Genomic DNA, 24637 nt, shown 5'->3' with positions numbered 1-24637 from the left:
CTGAGTAACATCATGGTACATTTCGTTTGTCATGGGTGTCAGCAAGCTCTCTTATGTTGCTTGAAATAGTTTTTACCAGTTTGGGGCCTAGGGTGACTTAGATGAATAATTTGCATGTTATTGGAAGGTTGAATGAAAGAAATACGGATTTATAAGTCTCCTTGATGAAAAACTAGAGAAATACATACCAATTCCAGACCAGCATTGCTTAACAACGAAAGCAAAATTAAAATGTCCAAGTAGGAAAGGCATTACTATGTCTTTGAGATCTAACAAAACATAAAAGCTACATTTTGTTAATCTATTGCTGAAAGGTTTCAAAAGCATAAATTCACATAATGAAGTAGGTGATTTTTTTTGAAAATGGGTCATTACTTCAGTATATGTGTTAGTTTCTCCTCCAGATAACTGAATTGTGCATTGAACTCCATAACTAGGGTTGTTTTTCTACACAGCTTTAAAACTAAAAGCTTACTATTCCCTTTTCTCTTGAGTTGAATCTTTTATTACTTTCACAAGGTTAACTTATTTTCTCTAAAATTTATCTTGCAGATATTAGAATCTCAAGACATGTATTTCCTTGGACTATTGTCTTTGCTTGTTTTGCAAAGCAAAGCCTTCAAGACAAATTTTCCTGATGAAACTATTGCTGAGCTCTCTGTGAATGTTTACAATCAGCTGCGAGCTGCAAGAGAAGATGAGAATATTCTTTTCTCTCCTCTGAGCATTGCGATAGCCATGGGAATGGTAGAGCTTGGAGCCCATGGAACCACTTTGAAGGAAATTCGACATTCCTTGGGTTTTGACAGCTTAAAAAATGGTAAGGCCTTTTAGTCATGTTTTACTGTGGGGCTTTTTGTCTTAAAGAAACAGATGGCAATGCCTGAACAATGATGGAAGTAGCCTGGTCATGTCTGTGGGTTATTAATCAGTAGGCTTCTTGGCATGCCGGTTGATGGCCTGAGCGTGCTGAAGCATGCTTCAGGGGATTCTGCATGAACTGAGAGATGCTAACGTACAATCCGGGCTTGGGCACCTGAATCTTAAGCAATTGCAGTTAACTGTTGATCTTGGTTTCTATTGGCAAAAAAAAGCATGCCTTTGCTGGTAGAGTTATAAGAAGATTTTTAAGAAAATCCTTTTAAGGGATTATAATGAAACCCAAAGAGGAAAGCAGTAGTTTTAGCAATATTGTTTTATAAGAAAGTACGAAAATCTTTGCAGTTCAACTGGAAATGTCTCTTACATTGACAAAACTTGTTTGGTTCTTGTAGGTACAACCTCTAGGTTCTTTATCCTAATTCTGTGTTGTTAAAGTTCTGTGTCCATTGCATAATGTCACGTACAAATACACAAGCTAATTTAGGAAATATAAGCATCTTGGCTGTTACGGCACGATACGCCACGTGTTCCCCACAGCCTTTCTAAGAAACAGGATGCATTTCTTTAGCAGAGAACTATATTACCCCACCGTCCCCCTTGTAGTATGGGATGAGCCAAGTCATGTATCTGGATGTAGCGCTGTGCTGTGGAGCGCAAGCAACTGTTAATATGACTGCAAATGAAGGGGATGAGTGAATGGCAAAAAATGACTTTGAAGAGGCAATTTCTATGAATTTTGATGTCAAAGTAATTGGTTTGAAACCTGAATGAAATTTCTTATTCATATAATGTACTGGACTTTAAGCCTTCGGTGAAAGGATCTTGGGGAGGAATTTCTGAATACAGCATTCAAGACGTGTTCAACAGTAGCGCTGCACAGGTGACGCCTCTCTGTGGAGACTAAGCACATATTTAGTTCTACAGTTTTTCACTAAAACATTGATAAATTATCCCTTGGGTATAATTGAAGAAGTTAGGCAGTTGATTTGAGCTAGGTCATATGCTGTTCTTGCAGGAGTGGTGTTCAGTGTAAGTACTCCAATGATTTCTGCTTGGGATATATCATTGCATTCGATTTTTAAGGTTTTGTTTGTTGGGTTTTTTAAAATTGGAAACTTCAGTTTCAGGTAGATGATGCAACAGTACAAGCTTCCTATTTTAAAGGAGACTACTTTAATCCTACTCAGGATTCCTCATTACCCAAGCAAATGATTCTGTACTATCCCACGCAGGATCCTGGGAAATTCTAGAGCTTTCCTTTGCAGAGAGAATTCTATGGAGAACTACTTAGCTTCAAAACTTAAAATTCACTTTTTCTTAAAGAACTGATTTTTAGGGTGTAACGAAAATTCTGTTAAAGATTTGTGGTGGCAAGACATAAAAGTGTGCCTTATAAGAATTTAATTACTCTCTTGTTGTTAAAAAGGATTATCATTGATAGCTTTGTCTGTGACGGGATCCAAATATCTTGTTAATTATGCTAATTATAGGTAGTAGAAAAAAATAAGCTCTAAGTAATGTGTTCTGCCTTGTAGATTGTTCTTTCAGATCTGAAGGTGTGTGTAGGTTTAGAAACAAGTTTGGTTTTTTTTTTTTTAAAAAGGGACTCTTTTGCTTGCATAAAATGTCTTTGTGAATTTCCAACAGAAAAAAAACTTGGAATAACTTTCTTTTCTGAAACATTGAATCTGGTTTTCTTTCCTCAGGTGAAGAGTTTACCTTCTTGAAGGACCTGTCTGATATGGCAACTACTGAAGAAAGTCATTATGTTCTGAATATTGCTAACTCTCTCTATGTACAGAACGGCTTTCATATCAGTGACAAATTTCTGCAGTTGGTGAAAAAATACTTTAAAGCTGAAGTCGAGAATGTAGACTTCAGCCAAAGTGCAGCTGTAGCCACCCACATCAACAAGTGGGTGGAGAATCATACAAATAGTAAGTCCACGTGATTCTTTTATATACTTCCTGCAGTAAGTGTTTGTGTTTCCAGAGTTACAGTGTTGTTGAATTGTTGCCTGCCTTGGCTCTTATCTGTTCCATTTTAGAATAAAGTATTTCCTCCCATAAAAAGAATTCTAGTGTCAGCTCTTTGTGAAATTATATTATTTTTCTTGTGCAGGCATCATCTGTCTTAAGTAATATTAGCTGTTGCTAATCATATAGTAGTATCTGTCTGAATGTTTTTCCCCTGTCTTACCCTCTTAAAGTACCTGCAACATTTATTGAAGGAGAATGTTTTGATGGTTGGCATTTGAATAGCATTTTAATGTTGGTTTCAGTATTAAAAACAAAACAGGTAAGTACTATTCCTAACTGCAGAAAAGTTGTCCACAAAGTGGTTATTGGCCTATGAGTTAGTTGTGTGGAGTGTCACTAGTTCTGTGAGGAACTCATAGTTACAATGTACTGAGAAACAGAATACTAACCAATACAAAAGATAATTTTGAGCCACAATATCAGACCCTGTATTTTAATCTTTTCTAATGTGAGGAAACTAGATAGCATTTGAGAGAGCAGTTGATTTTAGGAAGACTGTCAACAGAGTTTCACAACAAAAACTTGCAGCAGGGGAGTAAGCAAAAGATTGTTGATGTAAATATGCATATTCGGATCCGCATGATGTAGTGTTTGCTTTGCTTGTGGAATCCCGAAGCTGTGACACTTCCTGAATACGTGCAGAGTCTCAAGTTATGGGAGTGAAGTTAGTCCCCTGTGGTAGGGATCAAAGCATAATCTCATTCTAGTTCATCTGGCACACTCTGGAGGTTGATATTTTAAGAGTAATTCAACAAGGGTCTGGCTCTAACATCAGTTGTACAGTTGTAAATTTGAAGGTGTCGGAATTCCCTGTAAAGAATTAACACATCACCATGTTGTCTGAGCATTTAAGGATCCATTCTGAGCATTTAAGAATCCATAATGCTTTATGGAAATGTATGGCACCAAAGTGGAAAAACACCTCATATAATGCTTTTACTCCATTTTGGAAATGATCTGGCTTTTTCCAAGGGAAAATAGTAGCTATTATATACATAATAAATTCTGCCCTTTATCTCAAGCTACAGAAATGGAGGGAATGTAAGTGATGCAGTAGATTGCAGAGTATTTTCAGCAAAATGTGGTGTCTGTCTGAAGGAAAAGTAAAATTCTCCTTCTTTTAGAGAGAACAGCAAGTTCTCCTGCTTAACACCTGCCACGTGTGCTGACCGAGCTCATAACCATTGCCCTGGAAGGAGCTGTGCAGAGCTAACAAAGGCAGCTGTGGGTCAGTCAGCAGTAGGTTGTGATAGTAACAGTCCCTCAGCCCAGTCTCTGACCACTAGATCTCATTCTCTCCTGCCTGCCAGCTCTGACGGAGGAGGCTTATTTTCTCATTAGGAAAGGGGTACAAGACAGGCAGGTTTCCAATTCCAGCATGTTAAGCGTGATGGGATGCTCGGAGCAGAAAACATAACTGTCAAGGTTTCTCTAGCCAGAAAAATTCTTAACGTTACATCAGTGCATTAACAAGATGTGGCTATAAAATATAAGGGCATATGATTTACCAAATAGAAATGGAGAATCTGGAAGTGTACTCCTTCTCAATTTTTCCTTTTTTTTCCAACCATGGAGAGCAAGTGTGGCAGTATGGGTCACATCTCATTTCTAAGAATGTTCTAGATAAAATGAAGAACAAACAACAACGCAGAAGAAGTACTGCCCCATGATATACAGATTCCACACCAGGTAGTCGGTGTCATATGCTCCAGAAAGCAAAACTAATCTGTATTTTAAAACATGGATTAAGAAGTAATAACAAGGAATGTGGTTATTTTAATACCTCATATTACAATGTCAGTTAAAAATAGAAGTGAGCAAGAAAGCTATTGGAAGTAGGCTGTAATTCTTCAAGAAAAATGACAAACCTGGTCAGTGCACCAAATTTAACAAAATTTGAAATTATTCTGCTGAAAAACAGGCCATTTAAGATGAGCTAAAGCAGGTAACAGCCTGTTTTCTGATGATGTAAATGACTTATTGAGGAGTAGGAGCAAAGCAGCTGCCACGCTCAGCTGACATACCTCCCATGAATAGAGCAGATGCTAGATGTTTTTTTTTCTCTTGCTTTTCAAGAGCTAATGTCAGTGGAACAAATGCTGTGAATTTATGGGGTTTGTCGGGGGTTTTTTTCTATGATTAGTCCTTACTTTGAAGTCAGTAGGACATTACTGAAACTGAATGCTTCCTTCAGAATTGGCCCAGGTGAAGTTCCAATGGGTATACTTATACACGTTAAATTAAGGACTCATTTAACTGTTTCTTTGGGTTGGAGCCAAAATTTGTAGATTTTCTGACCTTAAGACGATAAAGTTGAACTGTATTATAGCACCAATGTAAATATTTCTTATGTGACCCCTTTTCCACCTCGTTTCACTGTGGGGTATATTTAAGTAGTGATCAGAAACAGTTGACTAGCATGTACTCCATGGAAGGGTTTATGCACCTACACTGTAATTTAGGTTTACAAAACACTGGCAGTTTAATTTGAGATTTAATAGAACATCTGAATTGGAAATTACAGCTTTTTATTTTCTTGCGTTTTTCAAGCTGTCTTAAGTTTTGATTTAATGCTCAATTTGACATGCAGACTGACAGTTGGGTTTTTTTTTTTCTTAGATATGATCAAAGATTTTGTGTCATCAAGAGATTTTGGTGCTCTAACTCATTTGGCTCTCATCAACGCAATCTACTTTAAAGGCAATTGGAAATCACAGTTCAGACCTGAAAATACAAGAACTTTTTCATTTACTAAAGATGATGAAAGTGAAGTGCAGATTCCAATGATGTACCAGCAGGGAGAGTTTTACTACGGTGAGTTGGAGCTTTAGCAATTTAAAGCTAATAATTCTTCCCTTAATAGGTTTGTTGCAGTAATACTCATTTGTATTGTTGTCTGTTCTTTCACCTAGTATTTTAAATGTGGTGTTTGCCCAATGAAGAGAATCTGATTTTGATGTCTTTTGTAATGTGCTTGCTTGTGTATTATAACTAGATGGCAACACTTATAACGACCTCTTTCTTGATTACTTTTTTAGGTATGTGTTTGGTGCCACATGGTGGATTTCAGAATGTTTATCCATTATATCTATATTTACAGTCCTTGAGCTAATTCTGCTTCTCACTAAAATGTTTTTCTTGGGCTGTGCTAAATGTTAAAATGAATAATGTTTGCTCATTACTGTCGTAATATCCTCAGAAAGGTAAAATAAGGGTTCTTTGAACAGAACTACTTTATCTTGAGCTTGAACTCCAAGTGGGTTCTACAGCATCTAGCATTGGCAGCATTTCATTGACAAATTATTGACAAATTATCTCTCCTGAATAAAATAAACTTCTGCCCATTTCCATGGAAGTCTTGGCAGCCTTAATAACTTAGGCTTCTCTCTGTCTAACCAATGGAAGTTAGGTAATAGGTTCAGAATTATGATAATCTACAAACTGTGTGATTGCATAAGCTTCTTTTCTTTAAGAAAGCAGATATAAGCCTCAAATCCTATGATGAAAAACCAATATAAATTTCATACAGAACAGAATAGAAAGGGTCATTGTTAGTTCCAGTATCTAGTAAATACTGCCTAGTATTAGCCTTCTATTTTCCTTTATCTCCAGTGAAGACAAAAGAAAATGCTTCTAATAGCTTGTGGTGGTGGTGTTTTTTTTCTTTTGTAGGAGAGTTCAGTGATGGCTCCAATGAAGCAGGTGGTATCTATCAAGTTCTGGAAATACCATATGAGGGAGATGAGATTAGCATGATGATTGTTCTCTCCAGACAGGAAGTTCCACTGGCCACATTGGAACCGCTGGTCAAAGCCTCGTTGATTAATGAATGGGCTAATTCTGTAAAGAAGCAAAAAGTGGAAGTGTATTTACCAAGGTGAGAATATGCTTTCATGTCATTAGAAGGGGAAAAACTGCATTCGAATTGATTGGAATAGCAGAGTAGGTAAAACCTGAACATCTTGATCAAGTCTGCAGTTATGTAGCACCCACGTTGAAGGCTGCTTTGACAAGGAAGTCCAGGGGGTGTGCGGTGCAGAATGATGGTTGTTTTAGCAGCAGATGAGCACTGCATTTGCAAGTCTTTATGTGAGCTCCAGAAAGGAGAATTTCATCAGGAATATATCCAGCCTGAATGATGCTCAGGGTATCGCAGAACTCATTATGGATAAGTTCCGTTTAGACAGGAGCCATAGAAATATTGCAAGTCTGAATTGACCAAAGCTAAAAAAGTTTCATTTAGGTCCTAATTAGATTTCCACGTGCTGCTAATTTAAAAAGTTCTAATGGTGTATGTCTGTGTAGATACAAATAGTTAAATGTTAAGAGGTAATTCTAGTCAATTTGTGTCTTTTGTCTTTTTTTCTTAGTTGTAATAAGTGCTGGTTTCTTTTTCCTTAGAGGAGCAATAGAATAACAAGACGTTACTACCACAAAGGATGACACTTCTGTCAGTTCATTTGTAGACATAGGTTGTGTGTGCTCAGTGGTGTATTTGCTCACATATACCACTTAGTTATCTTTTCTAGAATTCTATTTCATCTGCCTTCCAATATTTTTCATGCTTGCCCTACTCTTGACTTTAGTAACAGAGTTGTTTACTACTAAATGTCACTAATAATGTATAGTTGGATCATGATGTCCTTCAAGTGATTCATAGTTTCATTGAAGTGTTTATATAAAAATATGGCACAAGTTTGTTGTGGATCACTTCTGCTTACTCTTGTCTTGTGGCACTGTGCAGCAGGTACATGGCAGCAGAAAAAATAAACTATAGTGAATCCTTTTAATCATTAAAATAGTTCTTTGTTTTCAGGTGACTTGGAGGTTTGAGTTTGTTACATTTCACATGTAAAGAGCAGGGCAAGAATCCCTGCAGCTTATCAGTTTCTTTTCAAAGCAAAGACCACTTTCAAGAAGCGAACTGCAGCTGAGCACAATAAACCAGGGTGATCCAGGATAAATTGGGTTGAGATGGACTGGTGCTGTCAGTGTGCCCTGATTCCAGCTCGAGATGGAATTCTGCTTCTCTTTAAAGCTGTTATGCTTAGAGTCAGAGTGGTGAGGGAACAGCCGCATTTTGGGGCTATTTTTCCTCTGTCCCTTAGTAAGTAGCATTTCCTTTGAAGAAGCAGGGAGAGCAGCAAAGAGCTGCATTGCAGGTTTTGTGCAAACTGAACCTACTGTACACTATTCCTGTGATTTTTTTTTTTTTGGCTTGTTTCTCTCTTGGAGCTTCAGGTCCCAGGAGCTTTAGTATTAACAGTCCACTAAGATGCAGAGGAGAGGCGTTTCTCCTAGGCTATAATTATCCTGCAGGTTTGGGCAAACCATATCTAGATGCTCATGGGAAGTAAAATATGAGGATTCTTCCATCCCTTAAGCTTTCCTTTTATATCTGGAGCATTTCACAGCATGTGTGTCAGGTGCTGAAGTTGGACATCTTCTCTCAAAGAATTCCTAGAGTGTGAGATCCAGAACAGAAGTGTCTCTCTGTTGGTTATATAGGTATTCTGTGAAAACTAGCTTCCAAAATTAAGAAGTTTAGGTATCTCAAGTTAAATACACGAATGTCATTGAAAACATATTAATTATGTTTATGGCTCAAATTAAGTTTATACAGGTTGTTTTGAGATTTGTTTGCTTTTAACCAAAAGCAGAAACTCCAGGATTCTCTGTAGCTAGGTTCTCAGATGTGATTTTGAGGCTTAGGATTTGTGTGGTCATAAAATGTACTTATTTATTCCATCCTCAGGCTAGTTGTCATGCCTGTCGCTCTTATCCAAGAACCTTAAATAACTTGGTAAACACTTGTGAATTACGGCGATACAAAGGCAAAAGAGGTACAATCAGGTGCTGATTACCTTCAGTATTTCCAGATTATAAAAGATAACTATCATGAGCTTGAAATTCCATATAGTAATACTGCAGTTTCCTTAAAAAAATTCCAAAGATTTATTGCACGCTCCCAAGGTGTTGGATTTCCATTTAGGGATTCAGAGGTGATCTACAGGATTTTATCAATGCTCTAAATAAACACTTCATAAATATTTGATGCTCTGACTCAGGCATGTTATGAAATGTGGCCTGCAGGCTCTGTCCACTGAGAAATTGAAAGCAGTGGAATAAAATTAAATTTTTATATCCTGAAAGATGCTATCCAATTATAAAGTGCACATTTTTTAAACTTATACATTTGTAATAGGACCTGAATGACTAGCCAAAACAGAGTTAATCACAACTTTCCGATTTCTGTCTGCATTATCTCTGTGCAAATGAAATTGTGTATTATTCCTCTTAATAGCAAGGGAGAGATTTGTACAGAATTGTTAAATTATACTTTCTCATTTTCATTTTCAAATCATTGTTTCCAGCTTAACCCAGACTAAAGTGATCAACATTTTAATCCACTTTTTGCATAGGGGTGAAACAGACCATGAATCTAATTTACAAAGCTGCCTCTCTAACATAAATTATTTGAAGAGCATAGCAGGAAGTAGTACCTAATAACAGTGCTACTGTCTGCAGATCTCCTCTTCAGGATTGTTCCAGTATGCTCGGCTCTCTATAATGACCTTCTTGGTTTTTTGTACATTTAAAGTATCTTTAAAATGCCTTAGGTGGCGTTCAAATGATAAGTTCTTTTAGCTGGAAGTTGTTTTCTCTCAAAAAAAAAAAAACCAAACAAACCAAAAAAAAAAAAAAAAACCACAATAAAAAACCCAAAGCCTATCCCAAACCAAAAAAAACCCCAGACATTCTCTTTTTTTAACATGCTCTCTTGGGTCCCCTTTGTTTCTTTTCATGAGGAATAGGCCAGTGCTGATTGTTCTTGTGATACAGTCATGGAAGAGGCACAAAATTGTCCCACTGAAATACGCTCTTAGCCAATTTCTGCAGCCTGTATTTAGCCCTGGATAGAAGGACCTTCCCAGAGAAGGAGCCATCTGTCTTGCTTCACCTGACCAGAGCAGCTGTATGGGGTTTTTTTGTTTGTTTTTGCTGTTAGTGGGGTTGTTTTTTGGTGCTTGCTTGTTTGTTTTCAGGCTATTAAATCACGCAGGCTAGTTCTAGCACCTCAGGACAACCTAGCTGAAATTCCACCCAAAATCTGGCAGCTTTGTGCTGTAGGCTGCTTACTAGGGTAAAAATGTGATTCAGATCCTGAGGGCCTGTCCTCCAAGCAAGAATATTGTTCATTTCAAGCAATGGAGCCATTCTTTTTTTTCTGCAGAATGTTATACATTAGAACCAATCCAAAAACCTGGAATTTCTGGCTTTCTCTCATGCAGAACTCTTAGGAATTTTTGAAATTATAGCCTTAGGGATGAATCACACTCGGCTCTAGTTCACTTCTCTGTTGTGTAACTAGAAAGTGTACCTTAATCCTTCTTGATTCTGTGGATCCTGAGCATCTAAGGACTTGATGAAAAATTCAGCATTTCAGAAGGGTTGTACGGCATCATACAAGATGAAGCCATCTTTTCTTCTCTCTTGAAAGTCTGTAAAACAGAAGAATGATGGCCTGATGTGGTATGGTAAAGTTAATGCTCTACTCAAAGGTTCAGAGACATAACTAAGGAGACTAAAGTGATGCATTTATGTCATCAATAATCTAATGCATGTATAAGTTCTAAATTTCATTAAAATGTCATCATTCTCTGCTAAACTTTCCAGAGAACTGTTTGTTAGTTTCTCAATGTAATTCCACTTCCTAAGTGTTTTACTATGTTCTTAATTTCATGTGAAAAAGATTCAAAGACAGTGGAAATCAAGGGAAGTATTTTTGTTGAACTCTTTGGGCGGCATTTTACATATAGGAAATAAAGAGACTTTACAGATGAACATTGTAAAAATAAATACAGAGCTAACTCCCATCTTCACTTCTCCTTGACTTTGGCTAACAGCTGACGGGCAGTCACTATCCCTTATTAATATCTTTTGGCTCAGTGCTTTCTAAGGAGGTCTGTAGAACATATATCCATGATATGTGTGTTGGTGAACCTTCTAGAACTGCTTAACTACCGAAGGTCTCCTCTTGACTCAACAGGCCAGTCTTTCTGTTCTGGTCCTATGGTGAAAATACATCATCTTTTCTTCAGTGTCTGAGCTTTCTCAGACTTCCCTTCATGGTTTTTAATGCTCCCAGTTTGAACTATTCCATGACTTCTGATACAGAAGTATTGAAATTGATTTTTCAACAGTATTTTTAACATCAGAACCGCCTGAAAGATGGTGGGGAAAAAATAGGAGCATCTGGCTTGTTATATGCGACAAACACTGCAAATAACCATGTGTCAGGGCTAGTAACTTGTAGCTCAGCATTTCGAGAGTCTGGAGGTATAGCAAATGCCTGGCTTGGGAAGTGAGATTGAATGTCTCTTCTGTGTTCTAGATTGTCAGCTTTGATTTTGAATACCTACATCACTGAGGAACACAAAGAAATCCAAATATGACTGGAGGATAACTCATACCAAATGTTTACATCGGTTTGCATTGCCAGAAATTATATTTCAAAGCATAAAGCAGCCCTATTATTTTTCAGAAGCAGCTAGTTTTGATGAGCTAAAGTATTTGAAATGTTGTTAGTAGCTTATCTGTAACTCTTACTGCTCTTCAGCAGGTACTAGGGGAGATACTATTTCACGTAGTGGTTTAGAATGGGTTTTTATCATATGAAAAAACTAAAAGGGGACAAGGGAAGTCATTAATTTTATTTTTGTAAAGGGATAGTTTGGTATTTATACCAGCTGATGTAATACTTTTGGTAGATTGTAGAGACCTTCACTCATCCACCCGTTCAGTATTTGCCTTTCCCTTTCATTCATGTACATGTTCTTTAGCAATATAACCAATCAACTTGTTTGCGTTTTCTTTTTTCAGGTGCATACTCAACTGGGGCTTTACAGGTTTATTTTGTTTTTCAATAACATCTCCCAAAAAAAGCATCTTTTGTCTTGCTTGCTTTCTGGGTCACAATTCATTGCTTAGCAGATACCTGTGTTTTCTGTCTAGTGGTCCAGAGCCTTAAACCCACTTAATTTCCATTTGTATCTTATAGCGATTCTCTACATTTGGGGAAAAAAAAAGTTTTGCAGTTATTTTTCCTATTTGTGACCTCAAATTTTGTTTTCCATGCAGCCTTTTCTCACTAGTGTCCTATCTTGATACTCTTTACTAGTTTGACATTGCTACTTAATAGCTAATTTATCTTGAAAACTTGATACATTTAATACTAATTGTGGTGAAATAAAAGCCAGAAAAGGAAAAACACACCTTCTTGCCCTCGGGATAAATCTCAATTGGTCCTTCCAACATAATAACATAGGCTAGAACATGACTTTGCAAGCTAACCCTGAAATCCTGCCAGGTTGTACTCACATGTGCATTTGCTCTAACAGCTATTTGTTTTCGCTGTTCTTTACTCACAATCAAAACCCAATTAAAATTTTGCCACCAGAGTAATTAGAAGCTGAGTGTTGTGGTTTGGGCTTTATATTCATGTTCATAACTGCTGGGCTTTGCTTACACTATCTAAATAAAAATGGAGCGTCTTTCTTACTTTCCTATTCCTTCTTTGCCAACAGCTGTCTATGAAATTTGTGCTGTTCTTTGCCTTATTTGATATTCTGTTCTAGTATGTGTACAATTAAATTCAGTTCTTATAGTATAAAAAAAATAACTTTTTGTATAAAAAGTAAGCATTTACATTAGCTACTGCATAATTTTTCACCAAGGTTTTATGGTCAGGGACTCTACAGAGCATTAGCATATTTTTAATTGCTTCCGCATTAGGGAAAAAAAAAATCCAGCTGTGAGAGTAAATAATTTGTTTGTAAGCATTTGTGTAGAAGGTGTCACTATGCTGTACTATTGGTGCTGAATCTCCTACTTTACATTATTTACCTTGGCGTTTTAATTGTCATTACCTAGAAATGTTAACCTCCTGATAACAATAAGTACTGCTTACATTCTGGACTTTTCATAATTTTCTATTATGTTCTGCAGGTTCACAGTAGAACAGGAAATTGATCTGAAAGATGTCTGGAGAGGTCTTGGAATTACAGAGCTGTTCAGCAGCAGCGCTGACCTCACTGCCATGTCTGGTAAGGGTTTCTTGTGTTGTCTCTCGAGGTGTGTGGGGAAGCACCAAAATCACCTAAAGATAACCAAGAAGATCTTCAAAGTGATTTTATGGAGAAAAAAGTCCCAACCTTCTAGTAATTTTCTGATTCTTTGGGATTTTTGTGCTTACTGTAGGAGCAGTTTGGGGCAGGGGAGAAATCCATCAGGGTGGGGGGAATTTTTGGCCTGGGAAGGTTCACTCTGAGTATTTCAGAATTGGATTGCATTAGAACCGTAGAGAAAGTGTGATACTATGCAAAAGGCAGATCCACCATAGAGCAATATGTGGCTTCAGTGCCTTGATGGCAAATGGGATTTGCACATCAAGGGAGTTATCATCTTCTATCTCCGGAGGCTATTTGTTCACAGCATTAAGAACATTAAGCTGTTGTACAATTACTCATCCCCCCAGATACCTGCTGTATAGAAGCAGCACAGGAAAGAAAGAGTTCTGAGATAAAAGCAATTTATTCACATATGATGCTTGCCTGTTTCAATACGTTGTCAACAGTTGATTTTCAGAAGTTAAAATATCCAATACATTTAGACGTTCAGGTGGAAATGAGATCTTTCTGCTTTTAATACCTCCTAAAAGGTATTGAAGTGGCACAAAATGGAGATTGAGTCACATTTGCCTGAGAATTTATTTCATTATTTCTGTATCAAAAGTAGCCACATGAGCAGTGTATTTATGGTCTGTCTAGACATGAATTTTGGCAAACCCGGTTGTTCTGTATCTAGAAACATGCACCAGTGTGAGATTGCAGTCATTGCTCTTGTAATTTGTGCTTATATACTGCTCCCTGTGTGGGTTTTTTTTGCTCTGTGGGTTACTGCCTAATCAGCCAGATAGATCTTTAGCTGATGGGAAATACCTGGTCTTAATTGTCTCTCTCTGGAAGGAGTCACACCTGTGTGGCTTATTCAAAATAGTGGTAATGAGGGCCAACCTTCCTCTGAAATTTACAGCAGAAATGGTTGGAAGTTTCATACACTTTACACTTTTGCTAAGTGTGAAATAATGTTTATAGTGTATCGTGTAGCTTATTCCACCGTTCTGCCGCTTTCACTTTCCCGTTGAAATTGTGGGAAGAGCTGGAGTTAGCTAATGGGAAAATAATTTGAATAAAAGAAAAATCCTTCATTAAAAAGTACCATTTTTCTTAAGAAAAAACACCTTCAACTTCTCTGCCACCCCAAAGAAAAGTCAGCTTTCCAGTAAGTTCTGGTCTATATATAGAAAAGTATTTACTTGGGGAAAGGCACTAAACAGAATGGAAAATACACAGGGGAGACTGAATCACAAAGGCAGTGCTTGGCTTTTATTTAGTGTTATGTAAAATTCAGTTATATATCAGAGACTAATTCTATAGTTGAGAGAGTTTAGCAGAAAGATTGGAACGTGCTTGTGTTTTAATCCATGTGACTTGTTTGAAGTTTTATACTTTCGACAATTGTATTGTGTAAAATCAGAATACTGTGTTTTGCATGGCTGAATTAACTCCTGCCGTTTAAAGATTAACTTGTTTATTAAGAAATATAGAGAGAATATGGACAGAATTCATTTTACTTAAAAGGCCATGCACCGCCAGGTGATGAAAAGGTTATTCATAAATTAAGAATAAGAAAATGTTTTGAATGTCTTCAGTGAAAATTTAAGTAATTAAAATACAAAATACATTTCCTGTTTCTAATTTTCACAATGTAAAATGTGAAGGGAAGGAAAAAAAAATCATAAAGAAAAATGTTGTAGTCTTACTCTTGCAATTACCTGAATAGCAAGTCAGGTAACAGGGAAGTTGAATTGAGAAGCTTATGTGCATCTTCAGCATCAGCCCTCTGGAAAATTTGGTATTTTGTGAAACCTGAAATTCAGATACTTGAACAAACTGTTTGTCTGGACACTTTTGATTTAGGAAGATAAAAATCATAAAAGAAAATCTAAGGAGATTTCTGAGAAATTCTGTTGCATTTCAAAATACTTTTCTCCTCCTCTCCTGTTGCTCTTGCCTTTGGATTATTGTCAAGGAAAGCCTTCTGCAATTTCAACAACGGCCCTAATCCTGTAATCAGATCTAGGCACAGATTGTTGAGTTCAGTGAAATGCTTTGTGGGTTTAGTGGATATAAGTCAAATTGCAGGATGACAGATTTATTTTTCAATATTTAGAATTTTTTGGGTTTTGCACTCAATCTGAAAAATGGAAATGGATGAGTCAACTTTATCTTTCAGAATATCTGGATTGTGAGCTACCAGTGGGAAAGTATTAATCCAGATGCACATTTTAAATGTTACTGTCTTGCAGAAATTAAGTTCCTTGTCAATTAACACCGATGAGTAGGAGTACATTCCTACTTGGCTGTCTAGTTGCATGTAGTCTGACTCTCACTTTCAGCAAAAGACTTTGACAGGTTTTACTTGCATCTGTGATTCCATCAGGAGTTCAAAATAATCTTGAAACAACTTCTGGTATTTGGGATTTTATAACTTACACAGCACGTAAACTTGCTATTTGAGTATTTTGACACCACTTAAGATTTACCCTTGAACTAATTTCAATACTGAAATTCTCCTTCTCTTTCAAATGACTATAAGATTTCTTACTGTTGTATGGTGCCTTAAATGGCAAGTGCTGTTAACCTCAGGGTGACCTGCATTTCAATAAGCAGTGAAGTAATCTTAATGACTTTACTTTCACAATGTAAAGTAGTTACAAGAGCACCAGTCCAGTAAATAGTTCTTCGAAGTCTTGACCGAGGTAAGTATAACTTTTCCGCGACAACCTAAGCTAGAAAAGCCAATAAACCTGCATGCTTTTTTTTAAAATGAGACTTGCAGAGCAACCAGTTGGCAGCTTTGAGTGGGAGTTTGCAAGCATATGGAGTGTAATGACAAATGAAATGTGATGCTAACGGAGTCACATACATTAGAAGTGAGTCTCAGCTTACTCCCACACATTAATGGGTATCTAGGCCAGGGTCCTGCAGAAAGCTTCAACTCTGATACCAAATCTCCGTGGGACTTTTGAGATGCTAACAATCAGATTGTGTTGGTTCTAACAATCAAATCGTGTTGGTGCTTATGAAAATCCAGATTCCAAGAAGCTACTAGAGAAAAATGACATGATAGTCGGTACTTGGGTAAGCCCCACCTTATCCACACTGAAAGCCATAAAGGAAAGATGTATAATAATGACAAAGTGTGTATGATATTGAAGTATTGCAGTCAGTGATTTGATAATCACAAAATAGACCAAAGAGAAAAATGCCTGAGCACTCGGTGACAACGTTATGCTTCCATATGAAAATAGATTCATTCACTTCAGAGAGAGAGATGAATGAGAGGGATGTGATTGTGGCAATATAAAGAGAAGAGTCTAGAGAAAGTAAATTGGGATGTGGAATTGCTCTTTTCACCACCCAAGGACAAAGACATCCAATGAAGTGAAAGGCAACAAATAGAAAACAAATACAAAGTACTTCTCTTATGGAAAACGTGACCACAGAGATCTTTGCTGGGTATTCTTTGAGGCTGTGAGATTGGTAGAATTTAAAAAAAAAAGGAATTGCCTCAGAGCAATCAGAACTATCTATAGCACATTGAATAAAGGCATTCTATATATTCTGTAGATTCTATATTCTTGGTTTAGAATATAAGGCACATGATGGGTTGGAGGATTTTTATCTTTCTAAGTTGTGTTGTAGTTTTCATTTGTAAGGCTTTTTGTATCTTATTCTAAAACAACAAAAATATTACAGCTGGAGCAGTGCTGGACTAATTGGACATATTGGTCTCATCTGCAGTGGCACTTCTTCTATTCCTGTCAACTTCACAAAATATTGTTGAGTTTTTTTAATACTCAGTTCCTGAATACATTTACAAGTAGGCCGACTACTGAATTAAGGTCTGTAAGCTTATCAGATGGGAGACCAGCCTTCCAAGGTGCTAAGTGCTCTGACCAGAAATATACCTCAGAGTACCGTAAGCATCACCACACTATGCAAAATAAAGCATTCAGGGTGAAAATACAGAGTATTACCGAGACTATTACAGGTCACAGGAGCAAGCTTAAGTGCTGTAATAAAAAAAAAAAGTGATTAGGCTGAGTGGGCATTTCTTTGTCTCTTATTAAACATAAAAAATTTATTTGGGTTTAAGATAAGGAACTCCAAACCAGGATTCTTCTCTAAGGGTTGCAAAATTACTGTTTTCTTTTGGCATGTGTTGTATAGCTCAAATGCTCAATAGAGCTTTGAAAGGGTCTCCAGCAAGGATAACAAAATACAGCTGCCTGGAAGGTAGAATTTGCAGAAGTGACCAATAAACTTACCTAGAATCCTGTTAACTGACATGTTTACAAAGGCAGCACACACATAATGTGAGAGATGCATAACAGGAATTGCTGATGTGCGTGGATCTGTCACCCTTTTTGCCTTGGGTATCTATCCATTATCAGCTGTGTAAATGTTAATTGCACATCCCGTGTTTAAAACATTTTTTGAAAATTTAAGTCTTAATGGGTCCATAATGGAATGGAAGCTTAAGGGGATGACAGTTTAACACTTGCTTGTAGTATTTACTTAGCTTGTGATTTATTTTTTACAGACTTAAAGGTGATGTTAGTGTTGGAGTGGTACCACATTGTGTTTTCAGGTGGCCTTTCTGTTAACAGTTAAGGAGGCAAAACCTGTGAGAATTATGCTTAGTGTTCCAGATGAGCAGATGCTGCATGTCCCATGTTTTAAAGTAACAAGGTGGAAACTTCATCCTGGCTTTCAAGACAGCATTACTGAAGGCTTGCAACTGAAGTCTAGAACTAGTAAAATGTGTAGCAATCTAGTATGTTTTACTGCATACAGTCCCAAAGGGAATGATTCAGGGCTTTTGCTCATGAGATTTAAGTTAAGCAGCTGAACCAAGAGGTTTACTTCAGCTCTGAGTACGTGTAGCAGTAATGCGATCTGGGGAGAGACATTTTAAACTGCTGTCTCTTGTGCTTTTGGCTTGCATTAGTATTAGAACTAGTGGCTGTCAGTGTGAGATTCAAAATAAATGGGTAACAATTAGATGAATAGTCCCAAGCTTTCCCTCCTTTGACAGCCTTCAGCTAGAGTTTTGGTGTTAAACATTTCGTGAAGGATCAGAAATGCAAAATGGTGTATATCTGTCTCACTGGGGCGGATAGATTAGATTTTCATGGTTGTGTATCTCTCCCTTGAGAAGGCTTTTATTCCTTTAACTGCCAGTTGTCCTCTGTCATTACTGTGGATTTTATGCAGGTACAATAAATGTATATCGAATCCTTGTTACGTCTTTCCGATGAAACTTACTCAGATTAAATGGTGGTGTGTGTCTTGCTTCCTGCAAGGTGCTGGGTATATTTCAATAGGTCTGGTCGTCTAGCCAGAGAAGAAAAGTAATGAAACATCCACTGACTTAAGCAGGAGTAGACTTGGACCGAAATGGAAACACTGATAAAGAAGGATGGAAAACAAACAAGACTGAGAAAACCTGGTTCCATGTAGTTTTTGCAATAAATCATTATCTTCAGCTTCTTTTCTTTCCTCTTCTCATTATATTTAAAATACCTGATTTTTCTGGAGGAAGTCTATATTGGACCTAATTGCACAAATAAAATTCTTTATGTATAAATATTTGCCATATAAAGTCACAATCTTTTTTTTCCAGTGGTTGCATTTAAAAATCTAGTGTTCAAGGACTGTCTTTTATTCTGTCTGGTATACTGGTGCTCTGGACAGTGCCAGGCTGTTTTAATATCCATAGTGTAGGAGAGTACTACAAATTTAAACGAGGTAAACAGTGCTGTTGAAGGTATCGTCAGGAGGTATTTTAATGCAACTTCTATGCACAAAGCTCTTATCCTTCCTTAATTGGTGGACAAAAGTGTTTGGGGTTTTGGCAGTGTTTGGCTTTTTTAAAATACTTCACTTTTACTGTTGAGCCACTTGAAATGTGTTTCCTTTTCCTCTCCAGATAACAAAGAACTTTACCTTGCAAAGGCATTTCACAAGGCATTTCTAGAAGTTAATGAGGAAGGATCAGAAGCTGCTGCTGCCTCAGGTACCTGACTGAAAAGCAGAATTAAATCAAATGTCTGGTTACTCTGTGTTAATTATTTTTTTAAAACTGACTGGAAAGCTAAATAGCACGTAGCATAGCTTTTCAGAAGGGAATTCTGGGAACTTAAAGTGTTAGCATTTTTTTAACACAATGTGTTTCATGAAGAGTTTTGAGCATCCTGTGGAAAACCTCTTCTTCCTTACTTTGCTCGTGACTGTCAGGAGGGTACGGACTGCAATTTATTCTGCCTTTATGGAACTTAAGCATTTGTAATTTTTGATCTGCTAATTGAGATGGTCAGAGACATTTGATCCAGAATAGTTAAAAGGAGCTGAGAGCTGTTGCAATTTCATTTTAATAAGCTCATATACAGAGATGCAAGATGGAAAGTGCTAAATGCAAAACCATAGCCAGCCACTATTCATGCTAGGAGGCCGGGGTGGAGGGTGGGGGTGGTTATTGTGGTTACTTGGTTGCCAATATGTATCATTAAGTGATTTCTAATTGCTTCTACTTGTACCAGCTTTTGAGGAAAGGAAGCATGACTTCCCTGGTCATGAGTACCAGGACCTGGGTTGAGTTGTAACATTAATATGGGCAGAAATTACTGGCGTGCATGAGTTTGTATTAACAGTGCAGTGAAAATGTAAAAGTAAATGAAACACTGAGAAATAATGGTACTGTCTTGGTGAAATCCATGCATCTCCAAATAAAAATGAGAGTCAAATTCTGCCTGATTCCCAGTTAATTTTACTTTCAGCCTCTGCATTATTTAAAGACTGAAGCTAAAAGCTGCAAGATCAGCCCATTTAGTTGTTGCATATTCTATAGTTATTCAGGGTTACCTCTTAGTGTCAACGGCAGGCTTGGAGCCGTTTAAAGTAGGTCAGCAGTGCTGTCTAGCGTAATGCATTTTCTTCCTAAAAGTGAGCAGGAGTCATAACTCCTCTTCAGGTTCTGGGTCTTATAATTTATAAGCTGCTCGCTCAGCCTGGGAAATTGTGCCACTCTCCCTTGTTAATCATTCTTAAAGCATAAACAGGCATGCAATTACTCTGTAGGTCTCTCTCATTTTCAGTTAGATTTTTCATGCTATTTCCTGGTCACACGAAGTTCCAAGAGTGTGGGACTTCAGTGTCTACTCATGAACTTCACAAGTATCTCTCCTGAAGAGCAGGAGAATGTGCAGTGATATTTAACAAGTTGCCTGTGTTCTTTTTCCTTTAGGAATGATTGCCATTAGCAGAATGGCAGTGCTGTATCCCCAAGTTATAGTTGATCATCCCTTTTTCTTTTTGGTCAGAAACAGAAGAACAGGTGAGAATATTGCAAACTCTCCTACTTTTTTCACAGTACTTCGTCAAGTATACAAAAGAAAATTGCCCATTTTGATCAGTGAACTGGCATTGTATTATGGATTTTCCTTAATTTGTCTTAAAATACCTAATATTGAAAGACTGACCTCTTCTATGTCCCCTTAATGTTTCTCCAAGTAAGACACCAAAATCTGACATAATACTGAAAAATATTCATGATTATATGATTAAAAACCCTGGGGAAGAAAAATTGACCATTTTTTCTTCAGAGAACACAGTGCTACAGTCCTGAATATCCATAATAATTGCATTCCATAAGAGCTTGGCTGTAGTAAGACCAGTGAGATGTGTTCCCGGTACCAAATTATTTGCATAATGGACAGATATTACAGCTATGAATAATTCTTTTGTGCTCTTGAAGTGTTCCATGGCAGGGAAGGGATGAGAGCAGCACTCACTAGCAAAACGGGCAATGACTAAGGAGTTCCTTAGTTTCGTATTTGTAATTTGTCTTAATGATGTGGATGTGTCTGGGTGACAAATCATTACTATACATCCACCTATGGGTCCGTGCGTTCTACAAGCAAACTCCAATAGGTTCAGTTTGAGAGGTTTTTTTTATGTATTTGAGATGCCCATCATAGGTATCGATGTTTGTTAAATCATGTAGATAGCAGTAATGGTAGGGTCACTCGTGTGCAAGGCATGATACAAACTCTTAGTGTGGTTTTTTTTTTTGACCAAAACTAAATTGAGTATCCTTGCTGCAATAATTAGTCAAAAATGTGTTTTGAGGAGGGTATCTGACCTTTCCCCTACTCAATATACAAAAATCTCCCCCAAAAGAAAAGTTTCCATCAGAACAGAATAGTTTGTAGCCTTGGAGCAGTTCTTAATGTTGCACAGGCTTTGTTGTTGCATGTAGAAAGAGCAATTGCTGCTAACTATAGTTAAAGGCTGAAAGCTCATCACTAATCTAGAAATCTAAGGTTAGAAACCTTTTAAAAAAAATTTGTGGTTGTTACCCTTCTTCTCAAGAATACCCTAAGTGCTCATGATTGATTACTGTGTTTAAACAGGTTATATAGAAATATATAAAATAGGAAAGATGTAAATGGTGATTAAAAAGCATAGGGGAGCAATATTCATACAGAGAATTTCTTGTTGTGGGTTGCATGCTCTAATGTGGAGTAAATCTGTGATCTCAAAGTACTTATCTGTTAATAATCATTAACTGATTGGTGTGGAGCTTCTGGGGCTCACTGTTAATTCTGTGAGGAACATTGTCCAGCAGCTCAGGCATTTGAGGCACGGAAGTGATCACGAAGGTTACTCTGATTAGGCGTTCACACTCCAGTTAGGGTTAGCGGCTGCCTTTGGAGCCCACCAGCCTAGAAACCAGTACTGTGTCATAACCGCTTGAGATCAGTGGCAGTACTTCATGGTCCTTCATCAGAAGCATTGAAATGAAAGTGAACCTTTCTGATTTCTGGTGGGTTTTCAATCAAGCCTTCAGAATAAGCAGAGGGGCACTGAAATGCAGAGAGTTTTACTGTTCTTTTCTGTACTGTATCAGTTCTGAATGCAAAGAGGTCCTCTTCTCTAGGGTTGTTGACCCATTGCTTTTCATGGCCACCAAATTCTAAAATTTGTGTACCCGCATGCTCTAGAACTTATCGGTATTTGTCATCTTACACCCTCAACTTTTTCTCTTGGTTCTGACATCTTTCCTTCCCTTCCTCCCTTCCTGCTTTTTCCACAGGTACTGTGTTATTCATGGGAAGGGTAATGCATCCTGAAGCAATGAATACAAGTGGCCATGACTTTGAAGAGCTTTAACTGCCACCAGCTACCAAAAAGAGGAGATAAGCACATAAAGTTTGAATTTAATATATTTAAGGTTTGCTGTGTTTTCCCCCAAGATATTGTTTAAAATGCTTTCAAGATCTAACCGTGTGCAAGTCAGTTTCCAGAGGAAAGCTTACAGTATTAAAATAATGGTTCCGTTTCCGTCATTGTGATTGCTGTGTCCTTAAAATAAAATTGTGTACATGTCAACAACTGTTTCTTGTTCTAGTGAATTGTAAAGCAAAAAACTGCGAATCCATTCTTTGTAATTATTTTACAGTCCAAAGACTGACTTGATCAATGAGACAGGAGCGGAATGTGTGCAGCTCTGAATAACGCAAATGGCAAACCTTAATGATAATTTATGGAGTTGAAGAACTACATCTGGAAAATGTGATCGTTTCCTGTTCCTGTAAAAGTAGTAAACAGACTGCGATATGCTGTCTCATCAAAGTTAATGAAACAAATTAAGCCTAGTGGACTTTATTCTATAAGATAACTGTGGTAGACTTTGTGTGAGCTCTCCCACATGTGATTCTAAAATGTTGCTTTATGAATGCAGCTGCATGTGACTCTGCAATTCACCTTCCGTGACTGTTGATGCCAATAAAATTTGATCGCATGAATATTTGAGACTAGTCAGTGTAGAATAGTTATGTATGTGACTGAAGTAAAGTAGTTGAATAGTAAGGTCATTCGTGTGGACATATTTTTCTCCCCCAAAGTGGTTGTTCTACTTTATCCTAAGCTCTGCAGTATCTCACTTCAGGGACCTAGAATGATCTTTCTCAAAGTCAAAAAAAAACCCCTAAAAACCCAATCAACACTCTTAAAATTAAGTGTCTAAAAATGTTCTATTCATATATGTCTAAAGGAGAACATAATTCTTTTTATTCCCTAACTTTTTATTGAGAATAAAGTGACAGAGAGGAGAATGACACTCGCCACAAGTAAATATTAGCAGGGAAATTAGTTGCTGTTTCCACTTACAAGAGGAGGAGAAGTACCAGTTGTCACCAGAGAGGCTTATAATTATTTCTTCCCTCATTGTGCAAAATATAAAAAGAAGTTTTTAAAAAGGTAAGAGAGAATAGGAGAAAAGAAGGGAGGAGCTGCTTTGAAACAGATCATAAATACAAAGTTTTGGATAATAAGTGGTTTTCTTCTCAGTCAATAGAAGTTTTGTCTTTTGAATTCTGTAGGAACAAATGCATATTGGCTGAACTTTAGTTTTATAGGCTTCTCTGGCATCCATTCACTTCCCAACACCATAGATACTGCTCACAAAGTTATTCATGCAAAGAAAACTTCCAAAATTTGACACAATGTTCACTTTTTTTTTTATACTGCTGGTGCAAATCATGCAGGTCAAACTGCGAAGTGATGGATGTTCTCCTTGGAGGCTGGTTATGTTCCCTCGGAGAAAGGGCATTCGAACACATTTCTAGCCATGCCTCTTTGAATTGTTTAGTTCTGCTGCACAAAAGAAAAATGGAGCTCCTTAGTGTATTTTTGTTGCTTATTACTCATATTATAGTCTGGACTTGGTAAGAGAGATTTTTCTATTCAAATTTAGACAAAAATTGTAATTTTAGTTCTGTGTAGCTAAAAATGTTATGCTTGGGAGGGAAAAAAAGGGAGTGCTTCTTAGAAGGAGCCAGGGGCTAATTTTACCAAGATATGGAATTAGTCTCACTGCAGGTAAACCCAGCTCCTTTAACATGGGGTTACGCAAGGGCTTCATGTTTAAAGGATTCTGTGAACATCACCTAACGTCTGTAAAAGTGACCCAAATGCTAAGGATCTCTTGTGGTTTTAACCTTATGGGAGCCTGATTTTTAAGCCATTGCATTTTTTTCAGGCTAATTTTTGAGGTGTTTGTTCTGATTTGGAAAGCCATATGAAAGCAGATGACAACCCTCAATCATGTTTGTTTTCAGTCCATCAAAAGTTCCTCCAGACCAATTTTGTGTTTCTTTTGCATTAGTTCCTTGCAGTGTAGATGCTTCCTACCAAGGGAAGGACTGAAGATAGATTTGAACTAAAGCTGTGGAATTACGGAAGGACAGCTGCCAGTCAGGAGTATTTATAAAGGATATCAGGCAAGTGCGCAGACTTCCTCAGCAGTTAGACTGAGCGTAGGTATAAGTGGAATGATGCAGAATCACATATTCCAAATCTGATTCTGGCAATTGCCTGAACAGAAGTTCAAGCACTAGTTATTTCACTTGATGCTCTCTTAGTCCTTACAGATGCAAAATAGCCATTTCATGTTCCTTGAAAATTGAGAGTTACCTGGTTTTCAACAACGTGAATTGATTTACTACCAAGTTATGCAAAGATATT

The 24637-nt window shown here is 37.3% G+C and overlaps 1 protein-coding gene across 1 annotated transcript; it reads left to right on the top strand.

The window, feature by feature from the left end:
• The first annotated feature begins 558 nt into the window (after positions 1-558).
• SERPINI1 (serpin family I member 1) lies at positions 559-23087 on the top strand. Its single transcript, XM_074153725.1, has 8 exons — positions 559-820; positions 2589-2819; positions 5541-5735; positions 6594-6798; positions 12930-13027; positions 19041-19127; positions 20355-20444; positions 22206-23087. Exons 1-8 carry the CDS (start codon positions 571-573, stop codon positions 22280-22282), a joined length of 1233 nt encoding a protein of 410 aa, XP_074009826.1. The 5' UTR covers positions 559-570; the 3' UTR covers positions 22283-23087.
• The last annotated feature ends 1550 nt before the right edge of the window (positions 23088-24637 follow it).

The sequence above is a fragment of the Numenius arquata genome, chromosome 9, assembly GCF_964106895.1.
Source record: "Numenius arquata chromosome 9, bNumArq3.hap1.1, whole genome shotgun sequence".
NCBI classification, from domain to species: domain Eukaryota; kingdom Metazoa; phylum Chordata; class Aves; order Charadriiformes; family Scolopacidae; genus Numenius; species Numenius arquata.
This window is presented reverse-complemented; position numbering and strand designations above follow the sequence as displayed.